The following is a 19,281-nucleotide window of genomic DNA, read 5'->3' on the forward strand; positions in this document are numbered from 1 at the left end:
GAAAGAAGATTATAGAAATGAGAGCAACAGATTTAACCACATTATGATCAGGGCACTCACTTGAGGGCCAGACAGAACAGACACCTCCTAGCTCCAGTCCAGGATGGTAGGTGGGAACCTATGCATCTCAGAGCCTCTACCGGTCCCACCAGCAGTAAGGGGGACACTCTCCTGGAATGCCATGGAGGCCTCATCAGCCCAAGGCCTCACTGCTACAAGACTAGATTGACAAGTTGGAAGCCTGTCGGAAGATGCAGTGAAGTAAATTCCTGTGCCTGTGGCTCTGAGACTAAAAAGCTCACCTGGAGGAAGCACCTGCTCATCACCACCACTAAGGGGGCAGGAGGGCAGTGTCAGGACTAAGCACTGGGAAGGTTCCATGGAGGCCTTGCTTTCAGTCTCCTCCTATCCCTTCCCCAGGCACTTCTCTACAGCTACTCTGAGAGGCAGAGAAAAAAAGTCTGGATCTTGGTGCATTGGCATGTCCTGGCCAGGCCAGTTAGGAAGTGACAGAGCCAGAGTCCTACTCCATCCAGTCTGAATCCATTCTTCCCCACCACACCCCCTGATGTTTACAAAGCAGGCTTTCTCCCTAAAGTTGAAACCAAGAGGCCCAGCAGGCCCTTGGCTATGGCCTACAAAGTGTTGTGTAGTTGTTTAACCTTGCCGCTAACCCAGTAGCCCTCATGGCTCATAGAGCACATCACCTCTGTGTAGGGTCCTCACCATCATTGAGAGATTGGTACATCTGGTACCTCCTGGTACCAGTCAGCCCTCCTGTGGGCAGGGTCTGTGGTCGACATAGGTAGACAGGTACTCTACGGTACACAGACACAGGATATGGTCCTCCTCAGGAAGCCCATACTGCCTCCTGTGGCATACAAGGTGGCACAGGGCTGGCTCCAGACCTCCCCCACAGACAGTGGGGCCTTTGTGTGAAAAGGCTGGCAGAACTCAGACCTCCCGGCTGGCACATTCCTGCTTAAGTGGAGTCAGGGCATCTGTGGCTTCCCGTTGTTCCTGTTCCAAAGCTGTCACTCAGACCTGCTAATCCTGAAGCACTTCCCTGGCCTCTGAAGAACAAGGTGTTTTTCCTCAGGAAGACCTGGAAACCAGCTGGGAAGATGTGAAAAGCAAGAGAGGGAGGTCTCTCTCTCATCCCCTCTTAACTGCTAGGCTGCAGAAAAGATGAGGGGCAGCAGTGGCCATGATCCCATGTAACAGGAAATCAAGAGACCCCAGTTCCCACAGGTTAACACATCAGCTAACATACCTGAGTCCAGCCCTTCACCTATGAGCTAGAAGGACCAGGCTTGGATGGGCAGGTGGCACACTAGCTCCACTGTCACTGTTTACTCAGCAGGTCAGAGAACACCCAAGAGGAATACAGTTACTCACTGGGCCCTGAAGCAACTGTTCAGTGACCAACCACTTCTGGGGCAGCTTCCACAGAGAAGCAGAGGAAGGGTGGAGAGGAGGGTAGCACAGAGCAAAGGATTAAACCACTCAGAGTAGTTCAGGTCTGCATGAAAGCCAACCCTGCTGCTGCCTCCCCCAGAAACACTGAGCGCTCATTAAAATACCAGAGATACTGAGAGTGAACCAGACCTGGGACAGAGCTAATTAGCATAGCTCTTTTCTACCTGCTTTGAGAGATAACTGAGCTCAAGCCAAATTCTCCCACTGGCTATTTGGACACTCTCACCTTTGGACACTCTCAGCCACAGGGGAGAAGGCCCAGGGTACCACACACCAGCCCACCAGAAGCCTTCTACATACCACAAGGTACTGCTGCCTAGATTCTACAGGCGGCCCCTGTGGCTGCCCTGGGATACACCCTGTGCCCCACATGTTGGTGACCACCCAGCAAGGGGCAGTAACACAAGTTCAGGCTCTCACCCTTTGGTCTCAGTTCCAGAACCCTGAGGGATGACCCAACAAACCCAAGGCTGAAACACCCATTAACAGACATAATGGCAAAAGAATCAAATAGAGAGTGAGGGGGAGGGGAGCCATGCAAACACAACTTTAATTAAACCCAAGGCTGGACATTAAAACAACAAAGAAAACTGCAGGCACGACTGGGCTGCCATGACTGTATACTGACACATACCAACCAGGCTTGCCATGAGACCGACCTCCACAGTGCCTTCCCTGACCACTCCGCCATAACTTCCATGAACTGGATCCAAGACACCCGACACCTGTTGTGTTGCACAGGCACCAGGTATCACCAGGTATCGGCAGCAACTTACCTTGTTATACAGCTATGGCCCCAGATCTGTCAGCAATATGTCTCATCTCTCTCCCAGGATGCAAGGGCCTCCAGCAGGAGGATGGACTGAGGATGGACCAAGCCTCCTGATATTCTGGCATTTTCTATTACCCACCTACAGGACCTAAGTCAGTAAGCATACACTGCCATGCCCTATCCCATGTCCCACAACAGATAGCACTGGTCTAACCCAGCATTCTTTGGCATTGAACTCATGCCAACACAAGATCTAGGCAGCCACTACCGATCGACAAGAATTGATAATCAAGAGTAAAACCAATCTATAAAGCTTAATCTAGGGATTTTCATCTAGGGACAATTTTGTCTCCTGGGGAACACCTGATGGCAATGTCTAGGGATACTTTTTGTTCTCACAACTAGAGAGAATGAAAAGAAGCCAGAATGCTGCTACGCATCCCAGTGTCCCAAAATAATGTTAGGTTTGAGACAGCGAGGCGAGGCGTACTCTGACAAACAGGTAAAGTGGAATATAATTTATCATCCAAACCAGGAAACTTTGGAAAATGGCATGAGGCACTGTTGCTAAGAACTGCAGGACAACAGACAGCAGCAGGACTGTGGATGCAAACCCAAGCACTAAGAGAAGAAAGACGAAAGATGGAGGAACCAGAGCTTGTCTCATAAAAGTCCCCAGACCAAAAAACTGCCAACTGCCCTATTTGACAGAATAGATGCTAATATGTCACCAAGCCACAGCTAGCTCAGGAAGGAAGCCTTTGTCTAGGCAGAAAGGAACCTGCTGACCATACCTCTTAAGACATAAGTAACAAAGCAAACCTGCCCCCACAAGCCAGGTGAGCAGCATATTCTAAAACTTTACCCCAAAACAAAGTAACAGACTCCAACAGCCTGAAGACCAAGGCTCCACCTACAATACGGCAAGAATCTGGGGTCCTCCTTGCAAATACTCAAGAGAACCATGGTATCACAAAACAGGCAACTTCTAGGACTAACTTCCTCCCCTTCCCAAGAACAAGACATCTTCTGCTAAAGGCTTTATGGATTCACATGTGTAGCAAAAGGAACTTTCCAACAGCTTAGAAATGTACATAGTAAGCCAGGAGTGGTGGCACATGCCTTTAATCCCAGCACAGAGGCAGCAGCAGGCAGATCTCTGAGTTCAAGGCCAGCCTGGCCTACATAGTGAATTCCAGGCCGGCTGAGGCTACAGGGAAACCCTGTCTCAAAAAGACTTAAAAAAAGAGTACTTAATAAGCCCCACATGAGCACTGAAGAGCTCCAGCAAGCCTAACACAGAAGGCAAGTGGGGAAGCCTCTCAAGTGGAAGGTAAGACAACATGTGGACCCAGCAACTGTGTGATAAACTCGTCCCTACTCTGCCATTCCTCCTGGGTTGCCCATGGTTTGGGCTCCTGTTCCCACTGAGGCTGTTCTGTTATGGACAAGACAAGAGGCTCCATACTCATTACTCCCCCTCCCCCCCACCTGAGGCTGTTCTGTTATGGTCAAGACAAGAGGCTCCGTATTCATTACTTTCTCTCTCTCCCTCTCTCTCTAACTTCCAAACCATGCAAGTTTATGCACTCCTTCCCCAAACTTTTTTGTTGTGGAATAAATAAATATCAGTCACTCTCTTGGGAAAAGTCCCACAGGTTATGTGAAGAATGTCTGAAAGTCCAAGTCCAATTGACTGTGCCCTGCTCTCATAATAGCCTAAAGGAAAGCAAGCCTGATTGCAGGAAAGTGCCTCAAGTCCCCAGCACAAGTCTGAGAACATCCCTCTAAGCAGCCCACACCTTGGGAAGACCCCAAGTGCACGTCTCGAATTATGCCACTGGAGAGCCAAGGGGAAAGTGATTCATAACTTCTAGAGACAGAGACTCAAGAGTCCTCTGGAATCCCACAAAATGCCCTTCCACCAGACTGTTCTCATTAGCACTTTCAAACAGACATCCTACTTTAAAACTAAAGGGCCGGCGTCCATAAGGAATTCTGATAGACATGAACCTAAGCCAAAGGCTAGGCCAAACTTGCACATGCTGCATAATTAATAATCTTGATAGTAAAATACCCTCTCCACAGCAGTGCTGGTGGAGTGAAAAACCAAGGGTGCCATTTTAACCTAACCAAGGCAAAGCTGCTAGGGCATCACAACCACTGCCTGAATAGACCAACAAAGAATGTGTAAGAAGCCACTATGGGCACAAGGTAGGGGCTGCTGCCCTGCCTCAGAGTTTGGTTTGAGTTAGGATTATACGTGCCAGGGCCCTGGCTACGTGCTAAGAATATAAAGGTGGCATGAGTTTGGTCGGTATTGAGGAAAGGAAAGCTTAAGTTTAATTGCCCAAGTCAAATAAAGCACTGCTAGACTTTGCTGCAAATCTAGTGTGGATCTTCTCCCCGGGGGCAAAAAGCTTCAATCACATTTTTAGAAAAAGAGTAATGACTCTCCAGGCCCTGCATGCAGAGGGAACACTATAAAGCTTTGAAGCAGAAAGATCTGCTAGAGAAATGCAAGGAGCTCCTTACAGCCAGCAGGTTGGGGAGGTGGCTAGGCTGCCAGGTATGAAGGGCTATGCATGTTGCTAAGAGTGTGGTCTCTGGGGCAATGGGGATGAGAGGATGCAGGGGCTTCCATGATCTATCAGCATTCACAGTAGAAAGGTGGCCTGCTAGCAGAGGCAGAATAGTGGTTAAAAGGCCACACAGCAACAGGACAAGCAAACGGTTGTGGAAGCCAGAACTAAGGCCAGGGCCATGAGGAAGGAAAAGGATGGAACCAGAAATATTAAAAGAGTTGAGTGAAGTCACAATAGTGGGGGCCACAGCTGTAATACCAGTACTCAGGAGGCTAAGACAGGAGAATTGTGAGTTCACAGCCAGCCTGGGCTATGTAGTTGAGACTTTGTTTCCCCTAATTTGGGAAAAGGAATGAGGAGGCCTGGAGAAATGCCAACATAGGGGAGCGGGAGTGGCTAGTGGTTGAGACTGGATGACAGTGCCAGTCCTTAGCCAGGCAGCAATGGCCTTCAGTAGGTGAGACCACCATCCAGGGGAACACTCAAGAGTAAGAAGCTGGGAGCTGAGGAGGAGCCTAGGAAGAACACTCATGGGCAGAGATGGGAGCAATGGAGACACCCAAGTAGATGGGGGAGGCAGAGGCTAGGGGAGCAGACAGAGAGATATGGGAAAGGAAAGGCCTTCAGCAGGGAGTAGAACTGTCCAGTACCAGAGAGCGTTCCGGTAGGGATGGGAGCACAAAGGGCTGAGCAGTAAATAATGGGTGACCTATCAGACCATTTGGCCAGGAAGTGGCCAAGGAGCATGATCAGGGGGCAAGAAGGAAGCTGGGAGCAGACGTGCCCTCCCAAAGCACCTCACTGTGATGGACACAGGATGCATGGGCAATCCGAGGGGTGCGGAGGCCAAGAGAGACTGCACATCTGCTCTTTAAAGATGGAAAGCAGGGCTAGAGAGATGGCTCAGCAGTTAAGAACACTGGCTGCTCTTACAGAGAGCCTAGGTTTGAATCCCATCCCCTACATGGCAGCTAACAACTGTTCCTAACTCCAGTTCCAGGAGGTCCAACACCCTCTTCTGATCTCCGTGGGCACTGCATGGTATGGGTACACTTACATACATGCAGGCAATACACTCATACACATAAAATAAAAATACTAAATATTTTAAAGATGTAAAGCACTCAGGAACATTAGCAGCTGTGGGGAAAGAAAGGAAGGGAAAGCAAACTGTCTAAAGGGCCTAGAATAGACGAGAAGATGTGTTGGCAACTCTTGAAGAATGACAAACAGGGAAAACAATTAAGAAGAGTACTCTTTAAAGTCTGCAGAACATTCTATCAATACATAAACATGTCCTTTGTCTAGGCAATGGCCCTTTCATGTGATGACACATGGGCATCTATGATATACTCCTCTATCACTAGTCACTAGATAAATGGGACACCAGATATGAATTAGCTCCTGCAAAGGTGTCCCTGACACCACTGGTAGAAATGGAGGCCCTGAGAAGGCCAGGCCCTCGAGGTCCTCACTGCCCCCCAGCACCCACCTTGCATCATGCTCCTGTAGGCACTGTCTGTGATAGCATAGATGTGGGGCGGCATCTCACGCCTCTTCTTGCCCTTGTACATTTCCACAATCTCTTCTGAGTAGATGGGCAGGTTCTTGTAAGGATTGATGACCACACAGAACAAGCCTGAATAGGTCTAAAGAAAGCAGCAAAGAGAATGGGTTAGCAAGTCTGGTTCTCGAACACATGCAAACATTGTGGCAAAGTGTCTGCTGTTTCCAGGCCATAACTCAGTCTGGGATGAAAGTACTCCTTGGTGTCCTCGCCCTGCTAAAGCTGAGGCACATCCTCACCCTTTCTCAACACAGGCAGCTGTCAGCTTTGTTTGCTAACAAGTGTCCATCAGGAAAGATCCGTGGCAAAGCAGACAGAAGTCCAGTTATAAAACTCAGATCCCAAAACAATGAGATGTGTGTGTCATCGTGAGAGATACACCCAAAGAGAAGAAGACTCAGATGCAGCCAGAAAACTACAAAGACACACACATTCTACACAGGACTCAAACTTAAACTCTTCCAAAATTAGGAAAGCTCATCATGCTCCTAAATCAGATCCTCTGTTACTGAAAGTTGCTCTCACCCTGACATTCCTGTGCAAATCTATCAAAAACATAAAAGACTATTTTTGTGTCCCCTGAAAGCCTTCTCCAGGAAGGGGAACTCAATTTATCAACAGCCCAGGGTTAGGGTTTAGGGTTAGGGTTAAGAGTTAGGGTTAGTTAGGGACAGAGGTAGGAGTAGGGGTAGTTACAGATGTTTGTTATCCCAAACATAGTATTTTAAATAGATTTTATAAATGAGCTATTTTATATACTATAAAAGCTATTATTATATAGTATAGTATTATATAATATATAAAAGGTATTTTATATACTATAAAAGATGATTGTGGAGCCACTTCCTATGGTGAGCTTGCATCTTTCCTCCACTGTCTTGGAGAAACCCACACTGCCTTATAAATACTATTTCTTCTAATAAAGTTCCCGTTCCTTTTCCTTACAAGGTTCTGCTCCTTCCACCAAACACACAAACAGCAGGCTCCTAACCGCTACATGAGAACCACCCTTCCCCAAGAGCACCCAGGTGGCAGGTAATCAGTGGAGCCCGGAGGACCGGGCTGTCTTTAAGCAGCTGAAGCAACCTCAGCACCATCTTCTAAGGAAAATGGGTCTCAGGCTGAAGGCTGGGGAGCAAAGCTCAGTACCCCAGACTTCACATCAAAACTGCAGCCCTGCCTCTGCTACGGGACAATTGAAGGGCACAAGGCATGAAGCCATGCTGGGAGCAAACGCCGGCCTCAAGAAAGCCAAAGCCAACCTCTGTGGTCTCAGGGGCCAGTTCTCTGAGCATCTTACCTTCTGCTTTCTCATTCCAAGGTGCCTGCACCTTCATTAGTCAGTTTCATCCCTGATCCAAGAGAAGCCAAGCCCTAAGCGCTGCATCAGCTCAGCCTCTTCCACCTGTACCCTCTCCAGTAAGCTGTACTGGCTCTTCCAGCTGAACCAAAGACAGGGTCCACACAGAGTCAGGTGTGAAGACAGAGGCTCCTCCCTGGCACTAGCCAAAGGCTTTTTGTCCTTGGAACTGCCAGCAGTAATTAGACTAAGGACAGCCTAGGACAGCCCACTAACCACACACTGATGTGCTCAGGAAAAGCAGCTGACCCAGACACTAACAAGAGGGTCTGGCTGCAGGCGGGCTTAAGGGGGGGGGTGAAGCGGTTGTGCTCCAAGAGGAAAGGTTTTATCTTGGAGGAAATTGCTACACAGCAGGAGGGTCCTTAACTATTGGGCTTTCTTGCTGAAGGGACCCAAATTACTCTCAAGACCTGTCAAAACCTAAACCTAGCCACTTTTCTGCCAGAGAGGAAGGGGAGCCTCTCCATTTCTATGAATAGGTCCTCAGGAAGAGCTATGTAGCCCATCCTGATATTTTAGCCAACCCTGCTGCTGCCTCCCCCAGAAACACTGAGCGCTCATTAAAATACCAGAGATACTGAGAGTGAACTAGACCTGGGACAGAGCTAATTAGCATAGTTCTTTTCTACCTGCTTTGAGAGATAACTGAGCTCAAGCCAAATTCTCCCACTGGCTATTTGGACACTCTCACCTTTGGACACTCTCAGCCACAGGGGAGAAGCTCCGCCACACTCTCCAAGGCAGGACTTGGGAGAGTAGGGAGCACAGCACAGCAGGGCCACTGGGAATTAACAGGTGGGTTTTATTATGTTTGCTTTTTTGAGAAAGTGAGCTAGGGGTAGATGGACTAACAAAATTTCTGGGTTAGTTTTCAGCTGCTCACAAAGTACCCAGTTCCAAAAGGGCTCTTTGTCTTTACTCCCCACTTAGCTGGCCCAGTTTAAAGCATGAGGGCTACTGGGCTGGACTGAAAACACAAGTCTAAAGCTGAGTCATGGAAAAGGACTGGGGATGTGGATCAGCAGAGCACCATACGCCAGCCCAGCAGGAGCCTTCTACATACCACAAGGTACTGCTGCCTAGATTCTACAGGCGGCCCCTGTGGCTGCCCTGGGATACACCCTGTGCCCCCACATGCTGGTGACCACCCAGCAAGGGGCGGTAACACAAGTTCAGGCTCTCACCCTTTGGTCTCAGTTCCAGAACCCTGAGGGATGACCCAACAAACCCAAGGCTGAAACACCCATTAACAGACATAATGGCAAAAGAATCAAATAGAGAGTGAGGGGGAGGGGAGCCATGCAAACACAACTTTAATTAAACCCAAGGCTGGACATTAAAACAACAAAGAAAACTGTGCAGGCATGTCTGGGCTGCACCATGACCGTGTACTCACACATGCCAACCAGGCTTGCCATGAGACCGACCTCCACAGTGCCTTCCCTGACCACCCTGCCATAACTTCCATGAACTGGATCCAAGACACCCGGCACCTGTTGTGCTGCACAGGCACCAGGTATCACCAGGTATCGGCAGCAGCTTACCTTGTTATACAGCTATGGCCCCAAGCAGAGGACTGGGAGGCACCATCACTTGAATAGTGGCGGCCAGAATCCAAGCCTGCTACAAGCCAGGGACTGCCTAGGAGCCTTGCAGATAGGAGTGAGGCACTAGGGTGCAGTGTCACATGGTGAGTAAGGGGCAGCACTGGCTTAGTCCTGGGGGCTGCCAAGCCCGTGTCTTTGAGCTTGCTGCTGTCCTGAGCAGGGGTCATTCCAGCTGAGAACACAGCAGAGTGGATGTGATGTGAGCAATAAAGCCTGCCAAGCGGCACACCTCACTCTCAACAAGGGCTGTGGCTCCCATGCTATCCCTACAGCCAGCCAGCTTCCTCCCTTCATTTTTCTATAAGTCACCAATTCTGAATTTCATGCCTGATGCTCCTGAGAGACAAAGGGTTTGAATCTCGCCCATAGAATAATCTCGTCAGCACCCAAGGTTCCACTCTCAGCCTGCCAACACCTCACCATGTGACCCCACCCAAGTCCTTTCATTTCCAGGCCTCAATTTTGCCCATCTTTCATATTAGAAGACTAGACTAAACCGACCCATGAAGAGTTTTCCTCCAATGATGCTATTTGTGTATGTATTTGCTGGGAGGCCCTGACTAATCAAGCTCATGTCCAAAGAGTAAGCAGGAAACAAGGACTTGCCATGTGGGACTAACCCAGCAGTCAGTAAGGTGGCACGGGCCTCACATGTAGTCTGGCCCACTTGGGATTTCTTAGTGATCCAAAGTAGCTGTGACTCAAGTGGTGGTGTCAGCACATTGCAGGACACTCAGAAGACACCAGCCCAGCGGGGCAGGGGCACCCTGAGGAAATGTGAAATCACACTGACATCCCACAGAAAGCTCAATGGTGCTGACATCCCATAGAAAGCTCGATGGCTGCTCCTTGGGGGCTTGCAGCACCCTGAGCCACCACTGCCTATGACGCCATGACCAAGCCTGCTGCACTGAGACTTGGGCTTCCCATTCAACAAACGAGAGAACGGCAACAATCGAGATATTTTATTCCCTCCAGTTCTGAAACAGTTTGAGAACTGTGCTACTCAACCCTGAGACCACAACCAAGATGGTTATACAGCAGCATCTTTAAATAAAGAGCTATCTTAAGAAGAGTAACAGTCAAACTATTTCTTCCTCATTATGGACAAATCCAGAGACAATAATGGGGGTTTTGACTGGGTTTTTTGTTATTGCTGTTGCTGTTGGGTTTTGGGCTTTTTTGTAATTTGAGACAGGGTCCCACTAAGTAGTACTGGTTGGCCTAGAACTCACTATGTAGACCAGGCTGGCCTCACTCTCACAGAGATTCACCTCCCTCTGTCTCCTGAATGCTGGGATTAAAGGCATGTGCTGTGCTCAGAGCCTATGACAAGGGGCTAGAGATCGCTTATCTCCCAGCACTGTCTACCATGGTGAACTGTCCATCTGCAAATGCAGCACCACCAAAAGAAAAAAGAAAAAGAAAAAAAGACAGACATTCATGGTCTTTGACATACTATGGGCTTTGCACACGCTGCTGTCTGGACTCTAACACCACATCTTGGTGGGGCCTGGCATGATGCAGCACTAAGGCACTAAAATGCTGCATTCCACTCTTGGACAAGAAGCCCTACTCTGCTCTATACACAGGTCACACCAACAGGACTCTAAAAGAACAAATGGCAGAGGTACTGAAATGGAACTGAGCCAAACTGGTGGGAGAGGGCATGGGAGGAACAAGGTGGGAAGCAGGAGACAACACGCCGACCTGAGGAGGAATTCCCCGGGCTGGCCTGAACCCATATCTCCACCAAGATCTGAGGTCTGAGGCCAGAAGGTAGGAGCCCTGAGATGAGGCACATTCTTCCTACAAGTGGCCTCAAACAGTGTTAGGCAAGAAATAGAAAAAGGAATGCCATAGAGCACCCACCACGATGTACAAGTGCCATGTGGCACACCTTCAAGCCGCCTTCTCACCCAGCCAGCCATGCCCAGGCATCTGGGAATGAAGAGAGATCACCCCACACCCTACGGGCCTCTTGGGGCCACTTACATAGATTAGCCCTGAGTAGTAACGCTCCTTGAGGTTGTGCAGCACGGAAGCTTCGTTGAGGCATGTGAGCTCCGCCATGTCCTCCACCTTGGAGAACTTGGGCGGGTTCATCTTCTGGATGTCATCCTTGTTCACCTTCACCTTCTTCCCATTCTCCACCAGCTCCACAATGGCCTCCTCGCCCACCTCCTCCTTGAGGCTGGCTGGTTCGAAGCCACTCTTATCGGAAGGAACCCATACCAACTTCTTGGCAGCCCAATCGGCCTGGGCCAGCGGATTATTAATGAAGTTTTTATCCACATAGAGGTACTTGTCTGCAGCCTGCTGGGCCATGGTGACTTACAGCCAGGACCTAAGAACAAAAAGGACAGAACATCAGTCAGCACACAAGGACCGCTCACCTCTTCTCCCTGCAAACACAGTTACCAGACTGAAAAATTGGCCAAAATTTTCTTACTCCACACTTTTGGAGAAAGAACTACATCATGGTCAAAGCAAGTAGCACAGAGTTGGTTAGAAATTAATAGTAAGGTGCACTGTTTTAGGGTCAGCATACAAGCAATTCTATAAATAAACTACAATGGGAAGGGATAAGTGTAAGAGTTTCAAAGACAGATGCAACTAAGTCTCCAGGCTACACACCTGCCAAGGCAGCAGAGCAGCCCCCACTTAGCACTTCCCAAAACATGGGCTCCTAACAAGTCAAAAATGGCAATTCACTACAATAACACAATGACAATTTAAAGAGTATATTTTCTAGTTTTACAGAGTTGACTGAGACAAACAATAACATAAAATAATACCAATACATACCTACTAAAAATTTTTGATTTCAAGCAGCAGAGCAGCTCCCACTTAGCACTTCCCAAAACATGGGCTCCTAACAAGTCAAAAATGGCAATTCACTACAATAACACAATGACAATTTAAAGAGTATATTTTCTAGTTTTACAGAGTTGATTGAGACAAACAATAACATAAAATAATACCAATACATACCTACTAAAATTTTTTTATTTCATCTTTGATAACACAGCCCAAAGCAATAAAAACAGAAGTTGGGCTCTGGGATACATCATGGAAGTGAAATGACAACATGCATGACTGACGGGTCAGGAGGACACAAGCACATGTGTGATTTGTTCTTTACAAAGCTCATTTGCAAAATAAAGATAACAAGATGATAATCCCTTTTGTTATCATAACCACCATGTAAGTAAGGCGTGTATTACAATGTCCATCTTACAGATGGGTAAATACAAGCTTCCCAGGGTCTAGGGGCTTGTTCAGAGAGGCCCACAAGTGACTCTAGGTCCTAGTCTGTGACCTTCCCATGTCTAACACAACAGTGATTGCAGCCAAAGGCACAGGCTGAAATCCCCGAGGGACCAGTGCTTGAGTAAAACCAAGATCTGAAACCTGGTGTGAGACACTGACACTCAGTCCACAGTCACCAAAGGAAGCGACCAGGAGCTTATTCTGGGACTCCCAACAGAACATGTGTAAGGCTTTACTCTGTGAGATCAAATCAGGCCACTCTGCCCTGGAAATCCAGGGAGTTCCCAGATCCAAACCCCAGTCACTCAGCTTTCACGTTTCCAGATTCCAGCAGCAACCTGGATACCAAGGAGGCTGGAGGCTTGAGAGGCAAAGAACAAAAGAAAAAGCGGGCACCCAGGCTCAAGGACTCCCCTACTCCCTCCACAGAGGTGCTTTCCTGGAAAACTGGTGCTGCTCCCCAGCTCTTTTCTGACCAGGAAGCAAGTTCCTGGTGGAAAAGGCAGCTCCCTCAGCTAACAGCCTTCCTTATGACCCAGGACCAGGAAACCCAGCATCCCCTGGTGCTCCTTGCACAGGGCACCATCTTCTTTGCAAGAACTGCTAGAGAGAGTCCAGGGTCCAGTGACAGCTGGTAGCAAATAACATAAGACCAGGCAGCTGAGAAGTGCCTGCAGTCCCTGGTACTCCTTGCACAGGGCACCATCTTCTTTGCAAGAACTGCTAGACAGAGTCCAGGGTCCAGTGACAGCTGGTAGCAAATAACACAAGACCAGGCAGCTGAGAAGTGCCTGCAGCCTTCGTCCTCCCTGGGGAATGAGGATCAGACGTCCACGTGAGCAGCTGCCAGCACTGCCCATTTAGACCAGACCATTGGGCAAACCAAGACTTCTCTCCACCACGGTAAACCCCGATTGTCCTGAGCCAACAGGCCTCTGAGCACAGGCCAACAGCCTCCCCAGACCTCTCCATCACATCCCTGTTCCATTCACAAACTCACCATGAGCACAGAGATCTGGCTTACTGGCTAATGGTTCCTCACTTTCCACAGACCTCAAAGTCATAAAGGATAAGACATCTCCATCCACACACCTGCTCAGAATCCTAAGTTTGCTGCTGACTGACAGTTTCACTACAGAGTTAGGCATGTTGGCATGTGCCTGTCATCTCAGCACTTAGGAGGCTGAGACAGGAGGCTCATGAGTTAGAAGCCAGCCTGACATACACTGTGAGAACCCCCTCTCTAACCCTGCTACCTCAACCAAGAAAAGTTTCACAGCCCCATGCAGTGAAGACACATGAGAGTTCTTGTTGTCCTTCACGAAATCTGTACACCAGGAGAGAAGAGACAGTTTTAAAGTATTTGCCCCCAGTATCAAGCTTACCACTTCGCTGTCAATCACCCTGGAAAAGAGCTCTTATTAGCTCCAATTTATAAATGAGAAAACAGGCTCAGAGAAGGTGAATCACTGGCTCAGGAGCCCCAGCTCAGTCGGAGTAAGTAGGTTTGGCCCTCAAGGCTACAGTCCTAGAATTGAGTTTTATCCTGAAGGCAGGGAGCCTGAGAACATGACTCTCTGGGAGGAACACAGGGCCAGTCAGAAGAGGAAGTGTGGTAAACACAGCTTCTCCCTTCCTCAGCCTGCCACTGTGAATGAAGGTGATGGGGGTACCCGAGACTCCAGTTCTGGTGGGATCAATGGCCAAGAATTCACCTTGGAGTCTGGCTCCTGGCAGGCCTTGGGCACTTCAGGTTCAGGTCTTGGGCCTTGGACTATTCTAGAAACCCGGGTGAACTATCAACCTGGCCCATGTACCAGTGAGTCTACTTGAGGTGGGGAGGGGGTCAAAAATGACAGCAGTTGAGGGCAGTGGCCTCCCTCTTACCCCACCCTACCTTTAGGCCTTGGTAGTGACAGTCATAGGCCACAGCTGTCCACACCGTGCCTAACAGAGGCCTGCATCCCTGAGGGCTGCCCCTACCTCCACAGTAATAAAACCAAGGCCTAAGCTGCAGGCCACCTGCAGAGCCCTGCTATCATGCACCTCCCTCCCAGCAGAGCATTTCTTACACAAAGGCTGGGCCCTGCTAGCCTGGCCAAGGACAGAGCTATTTGGTTTCGGTAGCTCTGATGGAATGACGTGAGTCAGTGACCACGCCAAGATCAATACCCAACCCAGGGTAGCCAGGTTGGAGAGGTAGCAGAGGTCACGCGACACAGTGGCGTTTCTATGAAAGGCTCCTTGCTGCCTGCATGGCAACATCCGCATTCAGCGATTCCTGCCCCAGGTCTACTGGGCCTGGTGCTACTGATTCTCAAGGGTCCAGAGGGACTAATGGTGACCTGTCCAGGAGGGAACTAGATAAAGAATCCACGATGACACCCCACAGGTCCCACTTATAAAGAGGCTGGTGAAGAACTTGTCAACATTAAAGGAACAAGGCGCATAGGGAAGTCACCTACTTCATCTAGCAGCTGCACCCAGTCACTTCCCATCCTGTCAGCTTCCTTGAAACGTGTTTAAAATGCATGAGACAGAACAGTTTTCCAAAAATGAAAGGTAAATATTCCCCCTGAATTCCTAAAATGTCCCTCCCCACACCAAAAAAAACCAGGGGCCAGCAAGATGGCTTCAGCAGGTAAAGATGTTTACCAACAAGTCTGGCAACCTGAGTTCTATCCCCAGGACCTACACGGTAGGTAGAATCAACTCCTGTGTCCTCTGACCTCATTATGTACTATGGCATGCACACACCCTGACACACATACACATACACACCTTCAAAATAAGTAAGTAGACTTAATTTTTAAAAATCTGTTTTCTCATCCTTTAATAATCCCTTCTGGCCCTGAGTTATGGAAACACTTGACTGGCTATCTTAGGCAGAGAAGAGTTTTCTATTTTGTATCTTCTAGCTTACTGTCACCTTTTCTTTACAGGGCTAGAACTTGCTTCTGGGTAGTTTTTCTCCCAAGCCTTCATTTACAGGTGATGATGTGGCAGTTAAGAAAAGGAAGGAACTCTACTGGGTCAGTAAGCTGAGGAAGTGGGGACTTGAACTCAGAAACACCTAGCTTCCAAGCCCCCCTTGTAAATCATTCAATGATTGTACAATATTTCAAAGGGGGTTTTATTGTTGTTGTTCGGTTTGAGGTGCTTTTTATTGTTGTTTTGGTTTGGCTTGTGGGGTTTGGGGGTGATAGTTCTGTTTTGCTTGTTTTCCTGCAGTACTGGAAACTGAACTCAGGGCCTCATGCATGCTAGGCAATAGCTTTACCACTGAGCTAGATCTCTAGCCCCCAGTTTTTCAACTGCCACTTTGTGGGTTTTCTCCTATTACTTAGCCCACCTCCTTGCAGTGAGCACCCAGCACTGCCGTTTCTGGAGTCCAGGAGCGTGGGAACATTTCTATGGCCCAGGAGGTGGTGTCTAACCATCTTCTACAAGAGCTGCTGCCACCAGAGCCGGGAGTGTTTGTGAGTCAAGAGCACAGTCACACCAACACTGCCTGCCCCCCATCACATGGACACTCCTATGGCTGGGCTATAGCATCCAAGTAAGTGCCACCTCTGTGGAGTGACTGGCAAACAGCTCATGAGGAGTTAAGAAGCACAGCTCTGGCCCACTGGAGAATGGGTCAAGCTGAGCCGCCCTTCCCGAGGAGTTTCCTGTGGGCGCCGTCCAACTCCAGAAACCCAAGCAGTTGCCTTTTTAGGCCAAAATCAAGCAGTACACACCGTGAGAAGCTAAATTGGGACTCTCAGGAAATGATGAATCTGAAAGCAAAGAGGTTGACCAAAAACCTCTTCTTTCGACCCAAAATGCAATTCCTCCAATTTATGCCTTCCCTGCTTCCCCCCAAACATCCACTTGGATCTTCTCTTCCTCAGTCCTAAGCATCCTCTCCCCTCCTTCCTGTTCCTCTCTTCCTTATGTGTTTATTCAGAAAACAAACTGCTGGCCCAGTAAAGATGGGATTTGTGCTGGTGAGCTTTCCATTCCTAGACAACAAGGATTGGTTCAAAGTCCTCCAAATTCTAGGCTGGGGACCCCCCCGCCCCGAAGCTGTATCCCCAGGCCTGTTAATGAGCACTTTCCCACCCCATCCTGGCAATCTCATCAGGTATACCTCATCACATTCATTTTATAGGAGACAAGGTAAAAAACCACGTTCAAACTCAGACCCATGTGGCCTCCATGCACTGCATGATTTCCACTTCAACTACCATCCCAACAATTCATGGGACAATGGGGAAACAAACTAAGAACACCCTTGGACAGGAAGATATTAGGATGTCTTCTCAAAGCTATGAGCCCAGTTCCCTGTCCTGGCTTGCACAAGGGACTCTATACCAAAAATAGAAACCAGCATCCCTTAAGGTGGCAAGTGGGACCTTGGGCAAGCTTTTGGCGTTCTCTAAGCTTGGAGTTACACTAATTGGTCACCAATGGCCTGAACTTACCAAGATTCCAGTTCTGAAACCCTGGCAGCCTCCACCCACATACTGTGCTATGGTTTGGATATCAAGTGCCCCAGAAGCTTAGGTGCCGATGGCCTGGTCTCCAATGCAGCAATGTTCAGAGGTGGGACTTTGGAGAAATGACTGGATCAGGAGGGGGCTGAGTTCTTCAGTGGACTGGTGATTTGACATCACTATTGGGAAGTTGAAGACATTTTCAAAGGTGAAGCCTAGCAAGGAAATCTGATCACTGACAGTGTCCTTGCAGGCCACAGTGTCCCAGGCCTGTCTTTATGCTTCCTTGCTACCATGAGGCAAACAGCTTTCCTCCATTACGCCTTCCTATCATGATGTTCTGCCTCACCACAGGTCCAGAAAGATGGGTGCCAGCAAACCACAGCAAAACAATCTTTCCTTCTTTTAAGGTGTTTTTATCAGGTAACTGCTAGAGTAAAAAGCAGCTGACTAGCACACACCAGAAGCCCTTGTGTCCCGCATAATCTTAGAGGTGTGTGAAGAGCCCCCCTGGTTTCTCGTCACTCCATCTCCATCCCTGAGAACATGGATGAACATGTCCCATCTCTTTCTCTTTACAGCTACTGGTTTTAAATTGAATGAAATTATTAAGGCCTAAATCCCACCATTACAGAGTTCCATAAAAGCTGCTGCTATAACAATCTTCAAGCCTATTAACTTCATTTACTCAATCAACAAATACAGATGGCTGGAGATGGTTAATGGTTCAGTGGTTAAGAACACTGGGTCCTATGGCTCAGTTCCCATCACCCACATAGATGGCTAACAACCGTCTATAACTCCAGTTCCAAGGGATTCAATGTCCTCCTTCTGGCTTCTGCAGGCACTGCACACATGTATGCACTTACATACATGCAGGCAAAACACTCATACACATAAAACAAAAACAAATAAATCAATGGGTATGGGGTTACACACCTTTGATCCCAGCACTGGGAAGGCAGAAGCAGGCAGATCTCTGTGTGACTAAGGCCAGGCTGGTCTACAAAATAAGTTCCAGGTCAGCTGAGGCTACAGGGAGACCTTGTCTGTCTGTCTGTCTGTCTGTCTGTCTCTCTCTCTCTCTCTCTCTCTCTATATATATATATATATGTATATATATGTATAGAGAGATGATAGATATTAATAATATTAACAATAACAGTAAGCATTTTTAATCAACAAATACATATTTGAAGATCCACATGTAAAAAAATCATGACAAAGGTACAAAGGTCCCGGGGAGCTACAATGTACAGGGACAACAGAACAGGTGCACATCTGGCTTACTGAGGTATCAATATGGACAGTGGAGGACAAAACAGACAGAAAGCAGTTTTTTTCTATTTTGTTCATTGCATTCAAAACCCAAATACAACAAGTGCCCACTAGGTAAGACTTTCTCTACGGATGGATTAGGAGGAATTGCTGGCCATACACACTTGGGTCCATGCCACTTCTCTGGCTTTACCTGTAAATGCAGGTAAGTAGCACTTCATGCTGCTTTCCCTAGGTTGTTTAATTCCACTTGTGTTCCTTAAATGCATGTAGAACATTCACTACACTCACTGTAGAGGGGAAAAACCGTCTACAGCCAGCTCCAACACAAACTCAGTGCAAGAAGAGAAAGAGGTACTAGTGCCTTGTAGCACAAACACAGAAGGGAACTCGTGGGAACTCTGAGACAAGCACCCTGGAGGCTATGATGCTGAAGGTGAGCCCTTGAAGCTGGACAGAATACTAATGGGGAAGGCAGAGAAATGGTATGAAAGTATTTCAGGCCCAGGAAGAGAGCAAAAGCCAACACATAGCAGTGGTTCACAAATGTAAACAATGTGCTGCTCCATTATGACCTCAGGACTGTGAACACTGGGGCTATATCATACTTTGTAGGGCTGACCTGTACCCTGTGTTAAAGCACTTAGCAGCACCCCTGGCCTCTGTCAATCAGATGCCAGCAAGTGTCCTGTCCTCAGTGTGACAACCAATAATGTCTCCAGATACCACCAAAGATGAGGAGGGGCAGAAAGGCAAAACTGGCCAGAGAAGACCACTGCCTCAAGCGGTTAGCATGAAGCAAATGCTGCAGACCCATGTCTGGCTAATCCTCCCCTAGCTCTGACATGTGTGAGCCAAATCTCTCATAAAACAGAAGTC

At 48.3% G+C, this 19,281-nt stretch overlaps 1 protein-coding gene across 4 annotated transcripts in view; it reads right to left on the minus strand.

Moving 5' to 3' along the window:
* The window catches only part of Myh9 (myosin heavy chain 9), a 92,398-nt gene that overhangs the window by 47,424 nt on the left and 25,693 nt on the right, over positions 1 to 19,281 (minus strand). For all 4 annotated transcript variants that reach the window (XM_008854792.3, XM_029557011.1, XM_029557012.1 and 1 more), the window contains exons 2-3: positions 11,369 to 11,720; positions 6,329 to 6,485 (exon numbers count right to left, since the gene is read on the minus strand). In XM_008854792.3, coding sequence (XP_008853014.1) covers positions 6,329 to 6,485; positions 11,369 to 11,701 — 490 coding nt within the window. In that variant the 5' untranslated portion in view covers positions 11,702 to 11,720. The remainder of the gene's footprint in view (positions 1 to 6,328; positions 6,486 to 11,368; positions 11,721 to 19,281) is intronic.

This window comes from Nannospalax galili, unplaced genomic scaffold (assembly GCF_000622305.1).
Source record: "Nannospalax galili isolate Female #2095 unplaced genomic scaffold, S.galili_v1.0 scaffold1768, whole genome shotgun sequence".
NCBI lineage: Eukaryota > Metazoa > Chordata > Mammalia > Rodentia > Spalacidae > Nannospalax > Nannospalax galili.